At 33.8% G+C, this 23,227-nt stretch overlaps 4 protein-coding genes across 8 annotated transcripts; 2 read left to right on the plus strand and 2 right to left on the minus strand.

The window, feature by feature from the left end:
• Nucleotides 1-584: 584 nt before the first annotated feature.
• Nucleotides 585-2,680, minus strand: LOC140816843 (transcription factor SRM1-like). Its single transcript, XM_073176324.1, has 2 exons — nucleotides 2,207-2,680; nucleotides 585-1,077 (listed from the first exon to the last, which is right to left on the minus strand). Exons 1-2 carry the CDS (start codon nucleotides 2,581-2,583, stop codon nucleotides 888-890), a joined length of 567 nt encoding a protein of 188 aa, XP_073032425.1. The 5' UTR covers nucleotides 2,584-2,680; the 3' UTR covers nucleotides 585-887.
• A 476-nt stretch (nucleotides 2,681-3,156) lies between these two features.
• On the minus strand, nucleotides 3,157-5,424 carry LOC140817473 (transcription factor DIVARICATA-like). The gene is made up of 2 exons (XM_073177179.1): nucleotides 4,923-5,424; nucleotides 3,157-3,619 (listed from the first exon to the last, which is right to left on the minus strand). Exons 1-2 carry the CDS (start codon nucleotides 5,294-5,296, stop codon nucleotides 3,349-3,351), a joined length of 645 nt encoding a protein of 214 aa, XP_073033280.1. The 5' UTR covers nucleotides 5,297-5,424; the 3' UTR covers nucleotides 3,157-3,348.
• Nucleotides 5,425-13,470: 8,046 nt separating this feature from the next.
• Nucleotides 13,471-18,551, plus strand: LOC140816876 (serine--tRNA ligase-like). Of its 5 annotated transcripts, none has more exons than XM_073176362.1 (10): nucleotides 13,471-13,668; nucleotides 13,811-13,973; nucleotides 14,057-14,127; nucleotides 14,887-15,048; nucleotides 15,137-15,241; nucleotides 15,631-15,825; nucleotides 17,044-17,147; nucleotides 17,307-17,490; nucleotides 17,686-17,865; nucleotides 18,078-18,550. In XM_073176362.1, exons 2-10 carry the CDS (start codon nucleotides 13,841-13,843, stop codon nucleotides 18,282-18,284), a joined length of 1,341 nt encoding a protein of 446 aa, XP_073032463.1. In that variant the 5' UTR covers nucleotides 13,471-13,668; nucleotides 13,811-13,840; the 3' UTR covers nucleotides 18,285-18,550. The 5 variants fall into 5 exon arrangements, with proteins under 5 accessions (XP_073032463.1, XP_073032466.1, XP_073032464.1 ...); XM_073176365.1 differs by having other exon boundaries at nucleotides 13,473-13,668; nucleotides 18,081-18,548; XM_073176363.1 differs by having other exon boundaries at nucleotides 13,474-13,626.
• Nucleotides 18,552-21,978: 3,427 nt separating this feature from the next.
• On the plus strand, nucleotides 21,979-22,893 carry LOC140816899 (transcription repressor OFP13-like). The gene has a single exon (XM_073176395.1). It carries the CDS (start codon nucleotides 22,080-22,082, stop codon nucleotides 22,818-22,820), a length of 741 nt encoding a protein of 246 aa, XP_073032496.1. The 5' UTR covers nucleotides 21,979-22,079; the 3' UTR covers nucleotides 22,821-22,893.
• Nucleotides 22,894-23,227: the final 334 nt, after the last annotated feature.

The raw sequence follows: 23,227 nt of genomic DNA on the forward strand, positions 1-23,227 counted from the left end.
CCACATGAGTGATCCGGGCCCACCTCTATGTAAAAAAAAAAATTGACTCAGAAAAATTCGAACCGTTGGATCGACTCCTGCGGACAGTGCCCACAGGGATAGGGTCGACCGTAGATGTTCATTCACCTTTTTATGGAAAAATCATCACATGTGTTTGGTAACAAAACCAAGCGACCATTATGCAAATAATAAAAAATGGTGATTGATAGAAAGTTATTATTACTAAATCATTGAATTAATCAAATTAATTTACAAATTTTATGATAAGTTATTAAAAGTTATTAAAATTAATTTAATGTGATGTGACAAATAAAAAAAAAGTCAAACCCAGAATAGATGTTCAATTTGATGAAATTGATCATTTAACTAATATTCATGAATTCAAGTTTCTTTATCAACATCTTATCCTTATCCAGCGAATGTATTGCACAAGACTTGTCTAATGCGATTTATCTGACTAACATGATTTGCGGACTACTGCGTAAGCCTGAGAGTTTACTCGGTGCGTATCGAAAAATAACGACCACGAGTTTCAACATGTCGGAAAATTTTTAAAAAGAAAAAGTAAAAGAAAATAAATGAAAAAATATGAACAACCAATCCTTATAGATCAAACGTATTATTTACACAATCTAACATATGCATGTAACCAAAACCTACTACCTTGAAACCCCAAATGCCAATCTATCCCTGCCAAATTAAACCTCTAATCACTAGCCATAGAAAACCCCCCCCCCAAAAAAAAAACCTTTACAAATTTGAACAGCAATAATCTGTCAGCTCTATCTAACTAGAAGGTACATGATCTTTTGATTTACAAATGTCAGACTGGAAATGTTGAAAACTTATTTGATCTGGGACTGGGAGATTCAGCTGTGCGGGCACGGTTAAGCTATCAATGGCAGTTGTGATGTCATTGATGCTCGACTTTTTTTTTCTTTTTTCCAATCAGATTGACGGAGGAAATATGTTTGAGCATGACTAGCGACTTGGGCCGGAGTTTTTGAGATGACAACGTTTCTAGATATGCTTCTCCAGTCGCCTTTGCCATATCTATTGAGTCCGATTAAAAATAGCCTGTAAAAGTTTATGTGAATGAGTTCATGTACAGAATGGATCACAATCACATGATGCATGCAACAGATGGTATCAGCAGGACAGGTCAAAGTTTGGGTGAGGGCAACTTAATATAATTAAGGGGATTGAAACTTAAATTTTTAGAAAGATTAAACAATCATAAAATGAATTTTCAGTAGACGAAAGAAAAGACAATTAATGGGCTGCGTCAACTAGTATCCTTTGGTTCCTTTCAATTTTCATAGTTGACTTTGATCCACTTTTACAATCAAGTTTTTCAACATCCTTACATCATTCACCATAAAAAAACAAACCCGGAGAAGCAAAAATATTTCACCCACAACACACTAGCAAATATCACAGTACCAACTTTCCATTTTTCTTCCCCAGCACACTTAATCATTTGTTCAAAATACTTGAACAATAAATAGTAAAAAGAGCAACCAACGTGAATGGCAACCCTGAGGGGAAATCTTATAAGGACTGGTTCTGATTATAGTTCACCATTGGATCCTTCCAAAGACTAAACAAATCCCTTTTTTCCGAGACCTGTCTTTGGCCTTCTTGAATCGACAGATATCAAAAGTCTTTCTTTTCTCCTCTTTATTTTCCCAGCATCATTCTTAAAACACATGGATCTAACGGACAAAAGTTCAAACTGCCTTTCCAAACTCTATGAATCAATTTTTAGTACTTGCTCAATTGCTCTATCTCAAAGCTTGATAGTTTGTTTGGTAAGTTTGTTTGGTAAGCTAAAATCTTCTAAACATCATATTGTCAAACATTGTTATCTTTTATCATGGTAAATATTTTTTTAGTTCTGGCTTCCCTAGCTTCTTTTATCGCCTAGTTTTTCTATAACTAATATTTCACCTCCACGACCTTTGACCTTCACATGACGGGCCAAGCAATTTCTCTCCACAAATACTTTTCTAGCCACGATTGTAAGTGTAATTCTCTACCAAACCACCACAAAATCCTATGAACAACGTCTTCCTATCTCTAACACCCTTGGCCAATACGAGAATCAATATTAAATTCGTTTTTTAACATAAACGAACAAAGATCCATGTCACGGTTAAAGAGAATAATGACAAGCATGAGTGAAGAGATGCGAAGGAGAAAAAACCTATGCTCATCTTTTGTCCAATGCATCCTTTTCTTCGGCTCAACCCCAAGATGTCTGCTCCGATCCGGTGCCGATGCGAACGAAATCTGACCGGAATCCCTCAACTGTGACCGATCATCACAACCAAGAGAGATAGTTTCATCGGGATAACTCGGCGGCGCGACCTTACCAGAATCAATCTGCCACACATCGAACAACAGAGCCTGGTAATGAACCCTCACGTCTTCTGGTGATTTCCCAGGGATACATCGAGCGATCATCTTCCACCTCTCCACACAGTCAGGAATCTCCACCAGACAATTCTCGAAAATCTTGTCCTCTCTCCTATCCCAAGTCGCCAAGTAATTCAGCGCCATTGGTGAGAAATTGGCGTGCATCGTGAAGACAATTTCTTCGAATTCTTGAAGTATTCTTTGAATCGGGGTTTATACAGGAAGATTTGGAGGGAATACATATTATATATACAGAATATGTCGGATGGTTTAATTAAGCACGTTTTTAGTTATTAATTAGTATAACAGCATCTTTCCTCACTGGTGAGAGTCGAAGCCAACTTCGTTAGCCACGTCACTCTGGAGTTTTCTATTTAATTATTTGATCACAAAAAATCAGATAAAAAAAGGTCAATTTTACGAGATAGATTTATGAATCAAGTCGACTCATAAATATATTATTTTTCTTTCATTATAAATATAATTATTATCGACTCGTTTCACAAATTAATATTCGTGAAATCATCTCATAAAAAATATATATACTAATATGTGATTGATGATGCTCTAATCTCAAGGACACCAAAATTTTAATAAAAACTCATTACTAAAGTCCACCAAGATTAGAGACAGGGCTCATCAGGCCCACTTTGGTAAATAAGATAATATCATTTTTTTGGCTACATTATATATATTAGACTTATATTGAAAATATAAAATAAAATTGATAATATTTCAAAACCTGGCGGGTATTATTTTGAATAAAAGTTAAAGTAAATTACATTTACATATTTATTTACATCTAAATATATCTGAACAAATCGACTGCCTATAATCTGTAGTCCACCATATAATAAACCTTTAAATACACAAAAACTCATTAAACTGTGTGATCTGCAACTGTTTCTAACGGATACAACAAATGTCTATTTACGGAGTGGCATCTTGAAACTGGAAAGTTTGAAAGCTTCTTTGATTTGGGGCAGGGAGATTTGGCTGGGCTGGCACGGTTAAGCTATCGACCGAGGTTGTGATGTCGTGAATGCTCGACCTTTTTCGCTCTTTCTTTTCTGCAGATTGACGTATATAATATTTCTGTGCGTGACTAGCAACTTGCGTTGGAGTTCTCGTGATGACAACATTTCTTGATATGCTTCTCCAGTCACCTTTGCCAAATCTATCGAGCCCGACTAAAAATAACCTGTAAAAGATGATGTAGATGAGAGAATGGATCCCAGTAAAATAGACTTCGGAATTCTGGTGCATCAAATTATGTAAACATAAGGATGATTTTACAGTAGGTGCAAGAAAAGCCAATTAATCCATAGCACCGACTATTAGCTGTTTCTCTTCATCTATTTCTATCTGACTACCGAAATCAGGTTACTGACACCATCTTTGCATCAATATTTATAAAATAAACTGACTACACTAACACGATTTTAAATTCTATATACCTATGCGCGGAGTCACTTTTATATGACAAAATAGAACAGCAGCTCTCGATTACTTTCCATACACAGCAATCATTCATAGTTTCAAAATACACAAGCTGCGAAAAATAAAAAAGTTCAACCAAGCATGACATTAGTGATCAAGTTACAATCTTGCAGCTTAATAGCACCCAAACGTAAAATTCCTTGAACATTGGCTCCTGTTTATAATTTGTCACTACTGCCAAATCCTTTCTCCAAAGCACTAACTTTTAATTAGAATTTTAGATCCATCCTCATCAAATCATTCATCATTTGAATGTTTTCCATTTATACAGCCCAACAGTCTCTATCAAACAAAATAGTTGCACCTATAAAACTTTATGTTTTAACTAAGGAAGCATTTGTGATCTCGTAATTTCACATCGCACTCTTTCACTTTACACATCCAACTTGATCGTGCTGCAGCTTTTATTTCGTTTTGTGGAACTAATACGAGATATCAAAAGGCTTATATGCATGTACTTGAACTCAATCTACACTCACTTCCCACTTACAGTCCTAGTACAACTTAATTGGCAACACATATGATTCAGTCAGCCTTACTTCATGATTTTAGCATTGCATTGAATCAAGACTTTACTACCATCCTCAAACAAAGAATAGCATAAGCTTTTGTTTGTTTCTAAGCACGTTCCAAACACTGAGAAATGATGTTGGAACATGCTATTTCTCAGTGTTTGCTTCGTTATTATATCCCAAAATCTGAATCATTTCTCAGTGTTTGCTTAGTTATCATATCCCAGAATCTCCTAGCATAACTTGTAAACTAAATTCCTATTGGAACTTTGGAAATCCCCTTATTTACGGACAAGCATCATATAAAGATACTATTGATTTACTATAAAGTCACTGTTGTCATAAGAAACTACGAGGTTTGGTTATAACTTATAAGGCCTACCACCATACAAAGAATGCACAACTTGCTAAAACTATGAGTAATCTTCGTCAATTTGACTGACTCTCCCAAAACCAACTGGCGACGAGATGCATATCCATTTCATAACCAACCTGTGCTCTTCTTCAGTCCAGGGAGTGCCCTTCTTCCTCTCAACCTCGTTATACCTACTCCTACTCGAACCCGGCCCGAAAGATATCTCACCGGAATCCCTAGCCCGTGCCCGATCATCCCATCCAAGAGGCGCCGTTCCATCGGGATAACTCGGGGGCTCGACCAGACCAGCATCAATCTTCCCCACGTCGTGCAACAGAGCCTCGTAATGGAGCTTCACGTCTTCCGGTGACTTCCCCGGGATACGATTAGCGATGATCTGCCACCTGTTCTTCACCGAATCAGGGATTTCCACCAGACAATTCTCGAAAACCTTGTCCTCTCTCCGATTCCACACCGCCGAGGATTTCAGAGCCAGCTGATAATCATGCATCGTTTATCAGAATTAGTTATCCCTCTGTCGGGGAAATCCGAGATTTGTTAATAGCAGGACGAGTTGAGAATTGGCAATCGAATTTGGTGGGATTTTGTTTAAAAATCATATCGAAATTAAAATCGATTGTCTTTCTTCCACGTACGCACACGTGTGTTTGATGTTAATTACTTGGACGATCTTCCAAACCTTTGGACCTCTTTCTTTGAAATAAAATATTTCTTTTTTATAAATATATTTAAAAAAAATAAAAACATCTCATATATCGTATTTTGTGAGACGAATCTCTTATTTGAATTATCCATAAAAAAGTACTACTTTTTATACTAAGAGTATTACTTTTTATTATGAATATTGGTATGACTGACCCGTCTCACAGATAAAGATTCGTGAGATCATCTCACAATAGACATACTCTTTAAAAAAAACTAGGACCGAGCTTTACAACAAAAATTTAACATGAGATTTATTCTTCAATACAACATATAATAATATATGAACTATAATAGTCTATAGATATATTTTAAACTAGTTTCTAAAATACCTGAATCACGAAAAAATTTAAGACCAAGTTTCAAGCTTTATAAATTCAAGCAAGCTTGAAACGATATCGACTCATTTTTAGTTTTTACTATGTCAAGTAATTAATATATTAAATAACTCTCGTCAAAAAAAAATATATTAAATAACTTATAAACATAAATATTTTAATAATAAATGCATATATTTCAAGTCATCAAATATATGAATGTGTAAATCATAAATTGTGTAGAATCAAAATTTGTCGATTGTTAAGTCGCAGAAAAAACAAGAAAAGATTGTTAAAAATAAAAATAACGTGGCCGTCTGAGCAAAGATATAATAAGGCGTCTTGGATAAGAATCAAAGACCAATTCTTCGACAATGCACACGTTTTTTTGTAAGGATATCAAAATTATTGTCCTTATTATAAAATAGTTTGTGTGAAGCTGACTGAATATCGTATTTTAAACTTATATATAATCCACTTTTCAGATATATTTTTATTAGAAACTAAACAATTATGAAATCAATATCTTGACTGACTGCTGTAAAAAATTGATCTACGATTGCTTTCGGGTTGGTTATTATTTTCTAGACTGGACATAGAACATAAGATTATATCACTTTCATGGTGGAGGAATGAATTGTAACACACCAAAGTTATATTGATGTAACTAGTCAACCGAAGCACACGTTGCGTACTTGTATAATATTTTTTTATAATTCATTTGATTTATATTTAAATGAGGATCAAAATATAATTATAAGAAATAGTGAGAGACTACACTGTAATTTTGATATTAAATAAAAAATCAATTGAAAAATAAAAGAATAAAAAATGACCTCAATAAGAATTAAACTTATAACCTAAACCCCAAGAAACAATGATTCAATCCGCTGAACTGCATATAACTTGCATTGAATTTTTAACATTTTTATTAATATATATAATATTTAAAACAGTCCATGACATCAAAGTTAGTTACTCTAAGTATCTGAAATTAATAAAATAGTATAGATTCAATAATAAGAGTTAATATTTACGCTGAATTGAAATATAAATGCGTAGATTTCGGTTTTCGATTGAAAATTAGTTTATCTAAATTTTTTTAATTCCATCTACACAAATAAAATTAAAAAAGGAAAACCAAATTCCACAAAAAAATTGCAAATTTCAAGCTATATTTACTTGTGGATATTTTCATTATTTTTTCGTTAATTTTTTTTTTAACTCACAACTAAATAATTTCAGTGGTTAATTTTATTTTGGATAAAAAAAGGCTAAAATCTAAAAAAAAAAATACAATTAATGTATTAAAATACAAATGAACGAATAACTGGATTAAAATTGACAAAAAAAAATATATGTTTCATACAAAAAAAAATTAATATAAATAATGAACTAACAAAAATGAAAAAAGAAAGAAAGTGTTGAAAAATAATTTAAAATGTGTGTATTGAATATTTGAATGTTGAAAATAAGAGTTGTAAATATTGAAAATTAGTGTGTGATGATGTAGGTGATGATGAATTTTATTTTTGGATTATGTGTAAAGAAACTCTATAAATAGATCTCTCATTTGTGAAGAAAATCACAATTGAGTAGAGAGAAAAATATTATAAAGTGTGTAGTTTGGTAAATTTTGAGAGTTTGAGATTTTTACTTTTTACCATAAATTTTTACTTTTTCACAACACGTTATCAGCACGAAGCTCTAAAAGTCCTAGATACTTTTCCAAGCTCCAAACAGAAGAAAAAGGTAACAAAAGTAATAGTATTTATTTTACTGTTATTTATTTATTATGTATTTATTTAATATACAATATAATATTATTATTAGAAATAATAAAAATAAATTTTTCATAAACTTGTTATAAATCTTGGGAGGATGTTAAGACGACATCTCACACTCCCGGTAAGAGATACGACAAGTATAAAAGCTTATAAGGTTTTTAAACAAAATAAATTATGACACTCATTATAATATTATGATATGATATACATAATTATTTAAACATGTCTAATATTATATATACCATATTATTACCATAAAATTATACAAATACATACCTTTATTTTTTTGTACACCAACGGTCATAAATAGTAAAAAAACGGCTAGTTTTTGCCCTATAAATATGATCTCACAAACACATTCAATCACTCCAACTTTCTCTTCTTCTCTAAAAATTATTCATCATCAAATTTTTCGAAGAAAAAAGAAGATGGCTTTCTCAAGGATATTTTTAATTATTTTGGTTATCATACTCACGAGTCTTGTATTTATCGGAGAATATGCTCCTCGTACGTTTTCTTTATTTTTACAAATACTTGTACTTGTTGTTTATCCGTTACTTTGTATTACAATATTTATTAACTAATAAAATGTATCGTAATTTTTTTAGTACCACCATGTCAAATTTAACAAAGCTCGAATTTGTTGCGCTCGACATCACGGGAAAGAATTATATGCCATGGACTCTAGATGTAGAAATGCATATTGAGTCATTGGGTCTAAGCGAGACCATTAAAGAAAATGGCATATGCACGTCACAAGAAAAGGCAAGAGCCATGATATTTTTGCGTCGACATCTCGACGATGGATTGAAATGTGAATATCTAACTGAAAAAAATCTCATGGCTTTGTGGAATGGATTAAAAGAAAGATTCGAACATATAAGAGAAGTTATACTTCCGACCGCCCGGATGAATGGAATACATTGAGATTCCAAGACTTTAAAAAAGTCATTGATTACAATTCGGCGATGTATAGAATAATCTCGCAATTAAAATTTTGTGGACATGAGGTCACAGAATCTGAGATGCTTGAAAAAACATTTTCCACGTTTCATGCATCAAATATTACTCTACAGCAACAATATAGAGTACGTGGATTTGCGAGATATTCTGAACTCATCGCCTGTCTTCTTGTGGCGGAAAAGAACAACGAGCTATTAATGAGAAATCATCAGTCCCGACCCACAGGATTAACAGCATTTCCAGAAGCAAATGCTGTAAGTAAAAATGAATTTAAACCTGGAAACCAAAATCAATTTCAAAGACAAGGTTTTGGTCGAGGTCGAGGTCGAGGTCGTGGACGTGGACGTGGAATTGGTCGTGGTCGTGGACGCGGCCGTGGTTTTGAAAATAATAGAGATAGTTATTTTTATAACTCATCTCAAAAGAGCGTCCCAAACCATCCACTGAAAAGGCATCATGAGAATATAAGTGTTAATGAGAATCACTCAAAAAGATATGAAAGTTCTTGTTACAGATGTGGTACTCCAGGACATTGGTCCAAAGTTTGTCGAGCCCCTGAGAACCTTTGTAAACTTTATAAAGAATCATTAAAGGGGAAAGAAAAGGAGACCAACTTCACTGAACGCAGTGACCGTTTGAGTGATTCAACTCATTTTGATGCTGGTGATTTTATGAATGATTTCTCTGGAAATGATCAACATGTTGGTGGGATAGAAATGAACAATTTTGATGCTGCAGATTTTCTCAATGATTTTTCTGAAAATGAACCATATAGTGGTAGAATATAAATGTACAATAATTTGTTTTTCATATATTCATATAATAATATTTTATTGTACAATTATGATATGTGTTATATTTATATAAGTATTGTCAGTAATTTTATTTCATTGCATATTTTTTTGAAGTTCAAATATGGAAAATGCTATGAGCAAAGCTGAAGTTTGCATACCCGATAGTGGTACAACGCACACTATCCTCCGAGATAAAAGATATTTCTTGGAACTAAAACCAACAAAAACAACGGTGAATACAATATCAGGTCCTGTAGACTTGATTAAAGATGTGGTAAAGCACAATTTTTGTTACCTAATGGTACAAAATTTTTGATCAATGATGCTTTATATTCACCACAATCGAAAAGAAATTTGTTGAGTTTTAATGATATATATTCTCATGGGTTTGATACTCAAACAATGAATGAAGGAAATGGGAAATATATGTGTCTTATCACATATAAATCATGAAAGAAATATGTGATTGAAAAACTACCAATGCTCCCTACTGGATTGCATTATATACATATAAGTCACATTGAATCAAACATGATAGTTGACAATTCTTCAATATTAACAAATTGGCATGACCGATTGGGACATCCTGGTTCAACAATGATGCGAAGAATCATAGAAAATACACATGGTCATTCACTGAAAGACCAGAAGATCTTTCAGAATAATAAGTTTCAATGTAAAGCATGTTCTCTTGGAAAACTTATTATAAGACCATCACCAGTCAAAATCCAAACTGAATCACCAATGTTTCTTGAACGTATTCAGGGTGATATTTGTGGACCAATCCATCCACCATGTGGACCATTCAGATACTTTATGATATTGATTGATGCCTCCAGCAGATGGTCACATGCATGTTTATTGTCAACTCGAAATGTTGCATTTGCAAGATTACTTGCTCAAATAATAAAATTGAGGAATCAGTTTCCCGATGATGGTGAATTTACTTCCCAGACTTTCAATGATTATTGTATGTCTATGGGAATCATTGTTGAGCATCATGTTGCTCATGTACATACACAGAATGGATTGGCTGAATCATTGATTAAACGTCTGCAAATGATTGCTAGACCAATGATTATGAAAACAAAGCTCCCTATTTCTATATGGGGACATGCAATTTTACATGCTGCTTCATTAATTCGCATCAGACCAAGTGCATATCATAAATATTCTCCATTACAGCTTGCATTTGGTAAAGAACCAAATATTTCTCATCTGAGAATTTTTGGATGTATGGTGTATGTGCCTATTGCACCACCACAACGAAAGAAAATGGGACCTCAAAGAAAGGTTGGAATTTATATCGGTTATGATAGTCCATCAATCATTCGATATCTTGAACCTCAGACAGGAGATGTGTTCACATCACGTTTTGCTGATTGTCATTTTAATGAGGAAATCTTCCCAATGTTAGGGGGAGAACATAAACATACCGAAAAAGAAATTACATGGTATGAATCATCATTGTTACATCTGGATCCAAGAACAAAACAATGTGAAAAAGATGTACAACAAATTGTACACTTGCAAAGAATAGCAAATCAAATACCAGATGCATTTGCAGACATAAAAGGGGTAACTAAATCATATATACATGCTGCAAATGCCCCTGCTCGAATTGAAATTCCAAATAAACAAATTGAAGATACTCATGATGTCATTAAACGCTTGAAGCGTGGAATGCCAGTCGGTTCCAAGGATAAAAATCCTCGAAAAAGAAAATTCATAGAGAAACAAGATGATCACAAAATAAAGAATGATGTTTCTGAAAAAACATATGATGATCACAAAATAGAGAATGGTGTTCCTGAACAAACACATGATGATGAAAATGTTCTGTCAGAACCACAAACTGACGAGAATCATGAAATCTCTATCAATTACATTAATACTGGAAAAATATGGAACCGAAAAGATATAGAAGAAATTGATGATATATTTTCTTATAATGTGGCAATCGACATCATAAATGATAATGAAGATTATGAACCAAAATCTTTTGGTGAATGTAAAAATCGGCAGGATTGGATAAAATGGAAAGAAGCCATCCAGGTTGAATTGGATTCGCTAAATAAACGTAATGTTTTTGGACCTATAGTCCTTACACCTGAAGGTGTAAAACCTGTTGGATACAAATGAGTTTTTATTCGAAAGCGAAATGAGAAAAATGAAATAGTAAGATATAAAGCTCGACTTGTTGCACAAGGTTTTTCTCAAAGACCTGGAATTGATTATGAAGAAATGTATTCTCCCGTGATGGATGCAATTACGTTTCGGTATTTGATTAGCTTGGCGGTATCTGAAAATTTAGAAATGCGTCTTATGGATGTTGTTACAGCTTACTTATATGGATCACTTGATAGTAATATATATATGAAAATCCCTGAAAGATTTAAGATGCCTGAAGCACAAAGTTCAAAACCCAGAGAATGTTATTCTGTGAAATTACAAAGATCGTTATATGGGTTAAAGCAATTAGGTCGAATATGGTATAATCGACTAAGTGATCATTTGATGAAAAAGGGATATGTAAATAATTCAATATGCCCTTGTGTTTTCATTAAGAAAACAACATCCTGGATGCATAATTATTGTTGTATATGTTGATGATTTAAACATCATTGGAACGAAAAAGGAAATTCAAGAAGTTGTGTCATACTTGAATGAAGAATTTGAAATGAAGGATCTTGGAAAAACCAAGTATTGTCTGAGTTTACAAATTGAACAAAAAGAATGCGGAATGTTTGTTCACCAGACAAATTATACAGAAAAGATCCTTAAACGTTTTAATATGGATAAATCAAATCCTTTAAGTACTCCAATGGTTGTTAGATCATTAAACATAGAAAAGGATCCATTCCGTCAATGCGAAGATGATGAAGATATTCTTGGTCCAGAAGTACCATATCTAAGTGCCATCGGTGCCCTTATGTACCTTACAAATTGTACAAGGCCTGATATATCTTTTGCCGTGAATCTGTTGGCAAGATTTAGCACATATCCAACAAAGAGACACTGGAACGGAATTAAACATATATTCCGTTATCTACGAGGAACGACAGACTTGGGACTTTTGTATTCAAAAGATGCTAATCCAAGTATAATTGGTTATGCCGATGCTGGATACTTATCTGATCCACACAAGGCACGTTCCCAAACTGGATATGTATTTACTCGTGGAGGCACTGCAATATCTTGGCGTTCACAGAAACAAACGCTCGTAACAACTTCATCAAATCATGCCGAGATTATTGCACTACATGAAGCAAGTCGTGAATGTGTGTGGTTAAAATCAATGACCCAACATATCCAAGTCTCATGCGGATTATCATTCGATGAGAAGCCTGTGATACTATATGAAGATAATGCTGCATGTGTTGCTCAAATGAAAGAAGGATACATAAAAAGCGACAGAACTAAACATATTCCTACTAAGTTCTTCGCATTCACCAAGGAGCTTGAGAAGAATAAATGTATTGATGTTCGTCACATTCAATCAAGTGAAAACTCATCAGATCTCTTCACAAAGGCACTTCCCTACGGTCAATATTCAGAAAACACATATATAATATTGAGATACACAATCTACGAAATTTGTAAAGAATTGTTAGTGTCAACATGAGGGGGAGTTTACGTGACTGCACTCTTTTTCCCTTACTATGGTTTTTATCCCAATGGATTTTTCCTAGTAAGGTTTTTAACGAGACAGTACAAAAACACGTAATGAAGACATCATCGTATCATGATCATCATCACAAGGGGGAGTGTTGAAAAATAATTTAAAATGTGTGTATTGAATATTTGAAAATAAGAGTTGTAAATATTGAAAATTAGTGTGTGATGATGTAGGTGATGATGAATTTTATTTTTGGATTATGTGTAAAGAAACTCTATAAATAGATCTCTTATTTGTGAAGAAAATCATAATTGAATAGAGAAAAAAATATTATAAAGTGTGTAGTTTGATAAATTTTGAGAGTTTGAGATTTTTACTATTTACCATAAATTTTTACATTTTCGGACAGAAAGAAATTCTCCAAATTACGTTGGCCCATTTGATTAAAAATAAACGGGCCCACTCCCTTCTCTCTCGCAGTATCTCTCCCAGACTCCCACATCTCTTCCCTTTCCTCTACACAACAGCATACGGGAAAATTAGGGCAATAAATTGACCGACTCTCCGTTATAACGGCGTTTTTTCTCGCCGAACGCCGACTGAAAGCACCTTCCTTTACACCCCAGAATTTCGTCCAGGTGATCTTCGTCCCCACTCCGATTACGGATTCTGCGAAGCATGTAATATATGTGCTGTTCCACTGAGTTCATATCGATTCTACAGATTATTTTAAATTGTATTCATTATTTGTCATTTGGCATTTCAATCTAGTAAAGATCATAACCGCTTTCCAATTTTTTTTTAATTATTTGATTTTTGCAGTAATATAATAGGTAGGAGGGGTAGATAAGCATGTTGGACATTAATATCTTCCGGAAAGGGAAAGGCGGGAACCCGGAAAAAATCAGGGAGTCTCAGCGTCGTCGTTTCGCGAATGTTGAACTCGTCGATGAGGTCATTCAACTCGACGGACTTTGGCGGGAACGTAATTATTCATGTCAACTTTCTAGTTCCTTGTTCATTTCGGTCTGTGGCTTTGTATGCAACTTTGATGGGATATTATTGCAGGACAATTTGAGCTGGATGAGTTGAAGAAGGACTTTAATCAGATAAACAAACAAATAGCCAGTCTCAGAATTGTGTGTACTTCTTCATACTTATATAACACTTTTTTCTGGTGCGAATTTTCTTTCTTTCTGTTGGTTATTTTTAGAAGCAGGGCTCTACTAGTAATATTGACTATGATAGAGAATGACAAAAAAACAAAACATGAATAAGCATATGCTGTTGCCTAATTATTTATGGTTTTTGCACATAATCATTCTTTCTGATTTCAGAGGTAGATTTGATGTTTTATTTTCCATATTACACTGTCTGTATGGTCCGGATGTGAAGATTGCACACACTAGTAGGAGCAGTAGCTCTGCTAGTAATATTGACTATGATAGAGAATGATAAAAACAAAACATGAATAAGTATATGCTGTTACTTAATTATTTATGGTTTTTGCATGTAATCATTCTTTCTGATTTCAGAGGTAGATTTGATGTTTTGTTTTCCATATTGCACTAACTAAACCAGTGTATCTGTATGGTCCTGATGTAATGATTGCACACACTAGTAGGAGCAGCAACTGTAAATATGAAAACTGGCTAATACTGAGGTTTGCACTCTAGCCTTGTCCAATACAGTATATGCCATATGGAAAGCCTGCAACATTATTAGAAACAAACCAATTTCTTTGTCATTTAAATTGGGGGGCTTTGTAGCTATAATTTATGGAGTTTGACTCACACCACCCTTTGGATCTATTAGGATTTATCAACGTTACCGAGTTTTCTGCTCCTCTCATTAATATTTTGGATATCAGACTGAATACTTTTGTTGGATATTGAAAGTCAGGTGATGATATCAGTAAAATGATTGCAAGTACAGAGGAAAAGAAAGAACTTATTGCAAAGAAAGAGGCAGAGGTGCAAGAAGCTCTAGCAGCATTGCAGTCTAGATTGCAAATTATAGGAAACCTTGTACATGATTCTGTCCCCATAAGCAACGATGAGGTATGCCGTTTTCAGAAGTTGTTTATCTTCCGTAAATCAGTGTTTTCTTTTGATGAAACATTCCTTTGAGAGATGAAATATTTTGTAGGCAAATAATGCTGTTGAACGATCATGGGGAGAGAAGTGGACTGCACCAAAGCTGAAAAATCATGTTGATCTTGTAGAGCTTCTGGGAATTGCGGATGTAAAAAAGGTATGGAGCGTTATTATTTTTTATATTATCATGTCTTGTGCACTTCCATACTGTGTAACTGTATAATAATCCTGATAGTGTTTAGGTTGATGTCTAATTTCTTACTTTTGATTTTTCTTTTTTATTTTTTGATGAATGAAATCTGTTTCTCAAGGAGACTCGAGTATTTCCGTAGTTCACTTGATTGATGTTATGTGTGATTCTGTTTTCTCGATAATAAGTTACTGATTTGGGCATAACTGATTATTATCATGCGTGAATGGATGGGTTTCAGAGCCTCACTGGCAGCAGCTGATGCCTCACCCCCAGTCGGATATTTTGAACTTTCACAATTATTGCACATTTTTATTGTGGTGGCCTACTAATTCAAGTAGATTTGGTGTACTTTAGGAGCAAATGTAGCCGGAGGCAGAGGTTTCTATCTCAAAGGGGATGGTGTGCTACTTAATCAAGCTCTGATCAATTTTGGTATCAATTTTTTGGGAAAGAGGGGATTTACTGCATTGCAGACTCCATTCTTCATGAGGAAAGGAGTTATGGCCAAGTGTGCTCAATTAACACAATTTGATGAAGAACTTTACAAGGTAATTTTTAACATGTTTTACAACTCAAAACCTAACTGTTAGAGAAATTTCATGCTACACTTGGAGCTGTAATGGGCTTGAGTGTTGAACTGGTGAAAATAAAATAGGAGGAAAATAAAACAAACAGTCCATACTCAACACTTAGTAAGATTGATATGTTGCGCACTAGAAAAAATTTTAATTGATCAATGGCTCGGATGGGTTCCCGGGTTTTTGAAGAGCTTATCCTAACTGGCCACTATTTGCTGCTTTTGTAACGTTTACTAGTGCGTTTTTGCTGTTTTTTTTACGTTTTCAAATGTTTAACCAACTCGAGATTAGTATTATGAGACAACTGGTGTAGAGAATGCATATTTCTTTGAAAAGACCTCTGAGTCATTGTTATTACAAAATCTATACGGTGGCTGGAGACAGACCTTACTTCATTAAGCAATTCGAAGCGGCAAAGCATGTAATTTGGAGACCATATGTGAGTTTTTAGTCCCAAATGGCTACCTTCATTGTCATACATTTTGTGTTGCAGTGCCATATTTTACTGAATTTCCGGTTGGTGTCTGTCCCATGAGAATTATCATTTTGCCAAATATTCTTTGAAAATTTACTGAAATCTCATGAAGGTAACCTGAAGAATAGAGTTATTGTGATTTGATGATCCGAGGAGTCGTAGAAATTTTTGCAAGATATATATTTTTGTCCTCGGTACACTTGCAAACTGGAAGTTACCCGATCTTGAAGTTTTTAAATTGGCGATGTTATCAATGTCAAGAGAAAGCATTATTAGTAATGTCAAAAAAGGTAATGTTAGAGGATACTCATAATCATTAAGGTTTGAAATGGAGAAAGACAGTATTTGAGTTTAGTCAGACCGCCTTGAGGTTAGCGTGTGAAATGAGTTGAAATATTTGTTGGTTTAGCATATGATTTCCCACTTTATGAGTGTTGGTTCACTACATGTCTACATCATGTAAATGCTATTATTAACCGGTCGAATGAACTTATTCAATTTGAGACTCTCGGATCAGGTTTATATTTTGTTTGATAGGAGTTTCTTCATACTATCATATGATAAATTTATTGTGCTGAATCCCACATTTGGAATTTTTTTCTTGATGTGGTGATGATATTGCTTGCAATTTCGTTCATACACTTAATGGCTGTCTTAATGGAAAAATTAAATTTTTTGGTTATTACAAGTTTGCCTGATTGTATGTTCCACAGGTAACTGGTGAGGGAGATGACAAATATCTGATTGCCACTGCTGAACAACCACTTTGTGCATATCACCTAGATGATTGGATACATCCTTCGCAACTGCCTTTGAGGTAGATTATCTCCATACATTTATCACCAATCGAGTAGCTTGGCCTGCTATAGTCTTATAGCTAGATTTTTGGGTTTGACTTGTTCTTTTGCAGTCATTTAAGACTTTATTTTGTTTACTTTTTGTTTTTTCTTTACTTGTGAATAATGTGTTCTATCAGATATGCCGGATATTCGACATGCTTTCGCAAAGAAGCAGGTTCACATGGTCGAGATACTCTTGGAATTTTTCGTGTTCATCAGTTTGAGAAGGTGGAACAATTCTGTATAACCAGCCCAAACGAAAATGACTCATGGGACATGCACGAAGAAATGATAAAAAATTCCGAGGACTTCTACAAAATGGTAATCTCCTTCAATTTACCTTGTTTTATCGATGATTGCGTCAACTATGAAAATCACTCTATATGGGTTGTAGTAAGATTATGTTTTGAAACCAACTCTATGCCTGCTGATTTAAAGGTCACATTTTGTTTTTCTTTATATTCACACCATGAATTAATTTAAATTATCTTTATGGATTATTTATTATGTGAACAGCTGAAAATTCCCCATCAAGTTGTAGCCATTGTCTCCGGGGCACTAAATGATGCAGCTGCGAAGAAGTATGACTTGGAGGGTTGGTTCCCCGCATCAAATACATACAGAGAACTGGTCTCCTGCTCGAACTGTACAGATTATCAGGCGAGAAGATTGGAAACTCGCTATGGACAGAAAAAGGTAAAATTAGACTGCATGGATTTGGCAGCCTCTCTCCATGAATTTTACACAAGGCCAAAAGACAATTTATTCCAGGGCCTCTTTAGAATTAACAAGAAAGACAAATTTATACAAGACCTCAACACTATCAATATTGATTTTTCATTGTTGTAGCCTCACAATCTTTATTGTCTCCCAAAGGCGTAACTTTTCTCATACAAGTACATGTGCAGCAGGGTAACGATAAACCTAAATATGTGCACATGTTAAACTCGACCCTCACAGCAACCGAAAGGACATTGTGCTGCATCCTCGAGAACTACCAAAAGGAGGATGGGGTTGAAATACCAGATGTTCTAAGATATTACATGGGCGGTAAGACCTTCCTTCCTTTCAAGAATGACCCTGGCAAGGAGACCAATGGAAAGAAGACTAAGTAATGAATCCCAGTTCCTTATTCCCCATAGATTGAAGACGAGCAAATGAATTTGAATTAGCGCCTTGACCAAGGTTTTTTTACTTGTCCCATTGGCCGCGCCTTTTCCATGGCAACGATACATTTATTGGCGCTGTATATGCATTGTGTCGAATTACATGTTATGAGATTGTTGTTACGATTACAACTGTTTTAATTTAAGAGTTTATGTTCAGCAAAAACTAATTTTGATATATATAGACACATGCAGTGTGGTAAGTACTAAGTTGGAATAAAATTGCAAACGGCAAGGTAAGCAATTGTTCTTGTTACTATGACTTAAACAAGATATAGTAAGTTATATATATATTTATATATAAAGTTTTGATATGGTGAGCATCCTATCTAAGCACTGTTGAGATAACGTCGGTTTATTGGATTCAGGTATTCTGGGTTTATTGGATTCAGGTATTCTGGTAGAATACCCTTTTTATTGCTTCCTATTTCTGTAAAATAATCTCATGTCGCAAAATCATATGCAACCGACCATAGGCATCAAGGATGACCAACGTCCATCTTGCATTAATTTGTTTTCCAAATTTTAATTTTTTATATAAATAAATATAATAAAGATTTATAAATTATATTCTCTCCGTCTCAAATATATATAAAAAAAACATATTTCTTTTTTCATATGTAATATTATTTTATCAATCAACATTCATCATTAAATGCATTAACTACTTCCAATATTTTTTCGTTATCATGTTAAAACACTCATTGAATAATGGTGAAATGAGAATTTTTTTTCTTTGTAAAATTTAATTTTTCAATAACTTTGTTAATCTGTGTGAAAACACACACAAGCTTAAATATACGATACACAGAGAATTAGATTATCAATTATCCATTAAAGTTCTTACCCACAGTTAATTTTCTCTTAAATTAGATCTGGAAAAATGTAATGAATATGTTTTAATTTTCGTATTATTTTCATTAAAGTAAAAATTTTGTTCAAAAGGTGATGTAAAGCTAATTAATAAATTTTCGAAAAATATAATCAATCTCATCGCCACTAAACATGCACTAAGTACACAAGCACATGCTTTTTAATTATTTCAAAGGAAAGAAGCATGCACGCTGCATTTATTATTACAATGCATGGCCCATGTCTCGTCTCCATTTTATCGTAAGTTCCAAATACGACAAAAAAAAAAAAAAAATTAATGAGATGTCAACCTTATTACATTATCTTAACTCTTAAGATTACTTACAATGATTACTAACATAAAATTCTCTGGAATCAATTTGGTCTTTCATCTGACTTAACTCGTTGAAAAAATATTATTTTTTGTTATTACTATTTATAGTAGTTATGGATCAGATTAACATATCTCACAGTTACATATTTGTGAAACTGTCTTACAAAAAAAATTACTCATACACTAAATCAAGTCGATCTCAACCCGAAAAATAAGGGGGATACACACTTGCCGTTATAATTAATTTTTTTACATATTTCTTTTCAAATAAGGCGGGGTACATGAAAAATAAGCTTCTTAATTAGAAAATGATTAGTTCAAATCAGGAATAAATTAAGTCAACTTAGCATGTGCATGCTTATAATTAATTTTGAACCTTCTCCATAAATCATAATTCATGGTAGATGCGAGACACACCAGTTCATTACAGCGCACAATGTTTTAATCTTACGAATGATAATCGATAAACTATTAGAAGACAATTTCAATGTGTAAACTTAATGATCGAAAAAATTCGACTAACTCGCTTTTGAACTATTCGGTTCGATATGTTCGGTTTAATCTGATTATCTACCATTAGATAAACATCACATCCGAGACGAATGGTATACATTATTCAATCTTCATTCCTCTACTTCTTTCACAATGTGTTATTTAAAAATAAGTGAAAAAAAGTAAATTAAATAATAAGAAGAACAAAAGAATGATAAATTAGTTTGTGCAGAAGGGGAACATGCTCTATTTTTGTCTACAAGTATGGAAATGTGAGCTAAGTTATGTCATTTTGTTGAAAATAGAAAGTATACGAAATTTAATAAATTATCGATGAAAACGTAAAAAGAATTCACATTTGGAAATATCTCCACAGAGTTGAAATCGAGTTTCACTTTATACCCACTCCTGTTTTTGAGCCAGCACAGGTGGGGGTCTACTCCCTACAAACCAAATGACAAACCAAATGAAATGTCACTGCACCTCATTTTAAGGGTTTGTTTCAACCTACCTGTCTGTACGGATAATGAACGGTTCAGATCACTTCACATGAGTGATCCGGGCCCACCTCCATGTAAAAAAAAAAAAAAATTGACTCGGAAAAATCCGAGTCGGTGGATCGACTCTTGCGGGCAGTGCCCGCAGGAATAGGGTCGACTGAACCCATTTTAAGTTGATAGTACAAAAATATTTCTATATATATATAAAAATTATGCATAATTATTTTTAACAGTGATTTATAATGTAGTTACCAAAATATTGACACTTTTATTATTATTATTATTATTATTATTATTTGGATCGGAGAAAATTAATATAACGGAGTCTCGAACCTCATATCTTATCTCAAGTTTGAGACATTTATGTCAGATGAACTATATGTCATCGACCATAAATCGTTAGTTAAAAAATTTATATATTAACATAATGTATTTTTAAGCATATATATCTTAAAAGATACTTTTATATATATATATATATATATATATATATATATATATATATATATATGTATGTATGTGTGTGTGTGTAAAACACCATTTAATGTGTTGGCAAGGACAAGTAAGAATTTTGTGTACAATCAACTGTTTATTTATTGACTCACATGATATCTGGCTCTTCAATTCACTCATTTCTAATTTTATTTTATATTTTACTTAAAAATTTGTAATTAATCTCTGATTTTCATCACTGGTCAATTATATATAATCCGACATGACAGACATTTAGAAAATACTTTCTATAATATTTTATTGGACGGCTTTAATTCTTGAATCTAAGTGTATATATAGGATCAACGAGAGATGGTTGATGAAAGGAAATTACAGAGAGTAGTAATTAATGTTTTATTTTAAAGAATGTGGTCGGGTCATGGGTTTCCCATGATAAATAAAATTAGAGAATATATAGAAAAGAGTTGACATTAAATAGAAGTGGGGACAATCTGTCATTTTAATATTCCAAATTGAAAATAATATAAGATTTGAAATATATTATATGTATATATTTGTGTATTAAAGTTGACATAGTGTAGTGTTGGTTCATTTGTTCTGTACAATAATTCTTTAGTCGCAAACTCAACTAATGAAAAAATATTATTTTTTATTATATATATATGAGTCTCGACCTGATTATCGTGAATATAGGTACGTGAGACGATGGGAAGGGACAGATTCTCTTGGTCAGAGGCGGAGCTATGGCCTCTTGTACCCGGGCTGTCCAAATTTTTTTAAAAAATTTATTGGTAAATTTTTGTATGATTTTGGATAAATTTGATATTAGTCTAGGAAGATCAATTTAAAATATTAAAAGATGTTAGAGTTTAAATTTCTAGCCCGAGAAATACCAGAATCTTGGCTCCGCCAATGCTGGTTGTGAGGTTGCATTAAATAATTGTAAAACTGAATTGAATATACTCATGTGAGGTTCTACCACCTCAATTCATTTCCTCTAGCTTCCCACCGATTTATATTATATTATACGGTAGCCAATATTCCTCCTCGTTACTATTAAAAGCTATCATTTTTCAAAAGAGAAAAGGGAAAAATAATCAAACATCATCCCGTATGATGTCCAAGAAAATGAAGATCCCTTCGATTCTCAAGAATAGAGAGGCAAAGCGACCATATTGGCAATGGCCCTCATGCAAGAATCCTAGAACTCTCTCTTTTCGAGCGGGCGACGACAACATGTTCAAGACCGTTAACTCGATATACCTCGACCCGGCCTATGTGGTGGAGACGCCGGAGTCATGGTTCACCAACACCTCGGAGAGCGCGAGCTTCTCGACAGATGAGTTCTCCGAGGAGAACATGAATTCGGGGGCGGAGTGGTTGGAGACGATCATCCGTGGGGTGAGACTATCAGAAAGGCTGTTTTTCGAGCCCGGAGGCACGAGTTCGATAGTAAAAGTGGACGAGAAGGACCAGGGAGTGTTGCCATTCAAAGAGAGCGTGGCGTTGGCGTTGGAATCCAGTGATCCTTACATGGATTTCAAGAAATCCATGCAAGAAATGGTGGAGAGCCAAGGGTTAAAGGATTGGGATTGCCTGGAAGAGTTGTTGGGATGGTATTTGAAGATGAATGGGAAGACGAATCATCGTTACATCGTCGGTGCATTTGTAGATTTGCTTGCCGGACTCGCTTCTGCATCTCCTACAGAATCCTCTGCGACTCTGTGCTGTAACTCAGACTCCACTTCCTATTCATCGGCAGCGTCGTCTTTTTCTTCTTCTCCACTCTCTCCGACACGAGTAGTAAGTCCGGAGAGAGCCATTGACGGGGAAAATATTGTATTACAACCTTAACTTTTTAATGCATCGTAAATAATTTTGTGTGTATAGCAATATATACAACACTTATTAGAACCTGTAAAAACAAGTGTTTTTCTTTCTCCCTTTCTCTGCACATTACTTTGAGGAATATCTTATTTTAGGATTCATAAGAAACATCTGGTAATTTTGTGAAACTTATGAATCTGTACGAATAATAAAACATTAAATATGGTGGGAAATTATAGCAATAGGATATGAAACAAAAGGAGAAATTTATACACACACACACAGAGACACCACACACACACATATTATTTTGTACTTGATGTAAAATAAAATTTACATCATTTAATTAATAAGGTGTACAGCTTATCTAAGATGGTCCTTAATCCTTATCGAAGATAACTAATCTATGATCAGATGGAAGCATAGAAGCAAAT

This window comes from Primulina eburnea, chromosome 16 (assembly GCF_022965805.1).
Source record: "Primulina eburnea isolate SZY01 chromosome 16, ASM2296580v1, whole genome shotgun sequence".
In the NCBI taxonomy this organism is placed as follows: Eukaryota; Viridiplantae; Streptophyta; class Magnoliopsida; order Lamiales; family Gesneriaceae; genus Primulina; species Primulina eburnea.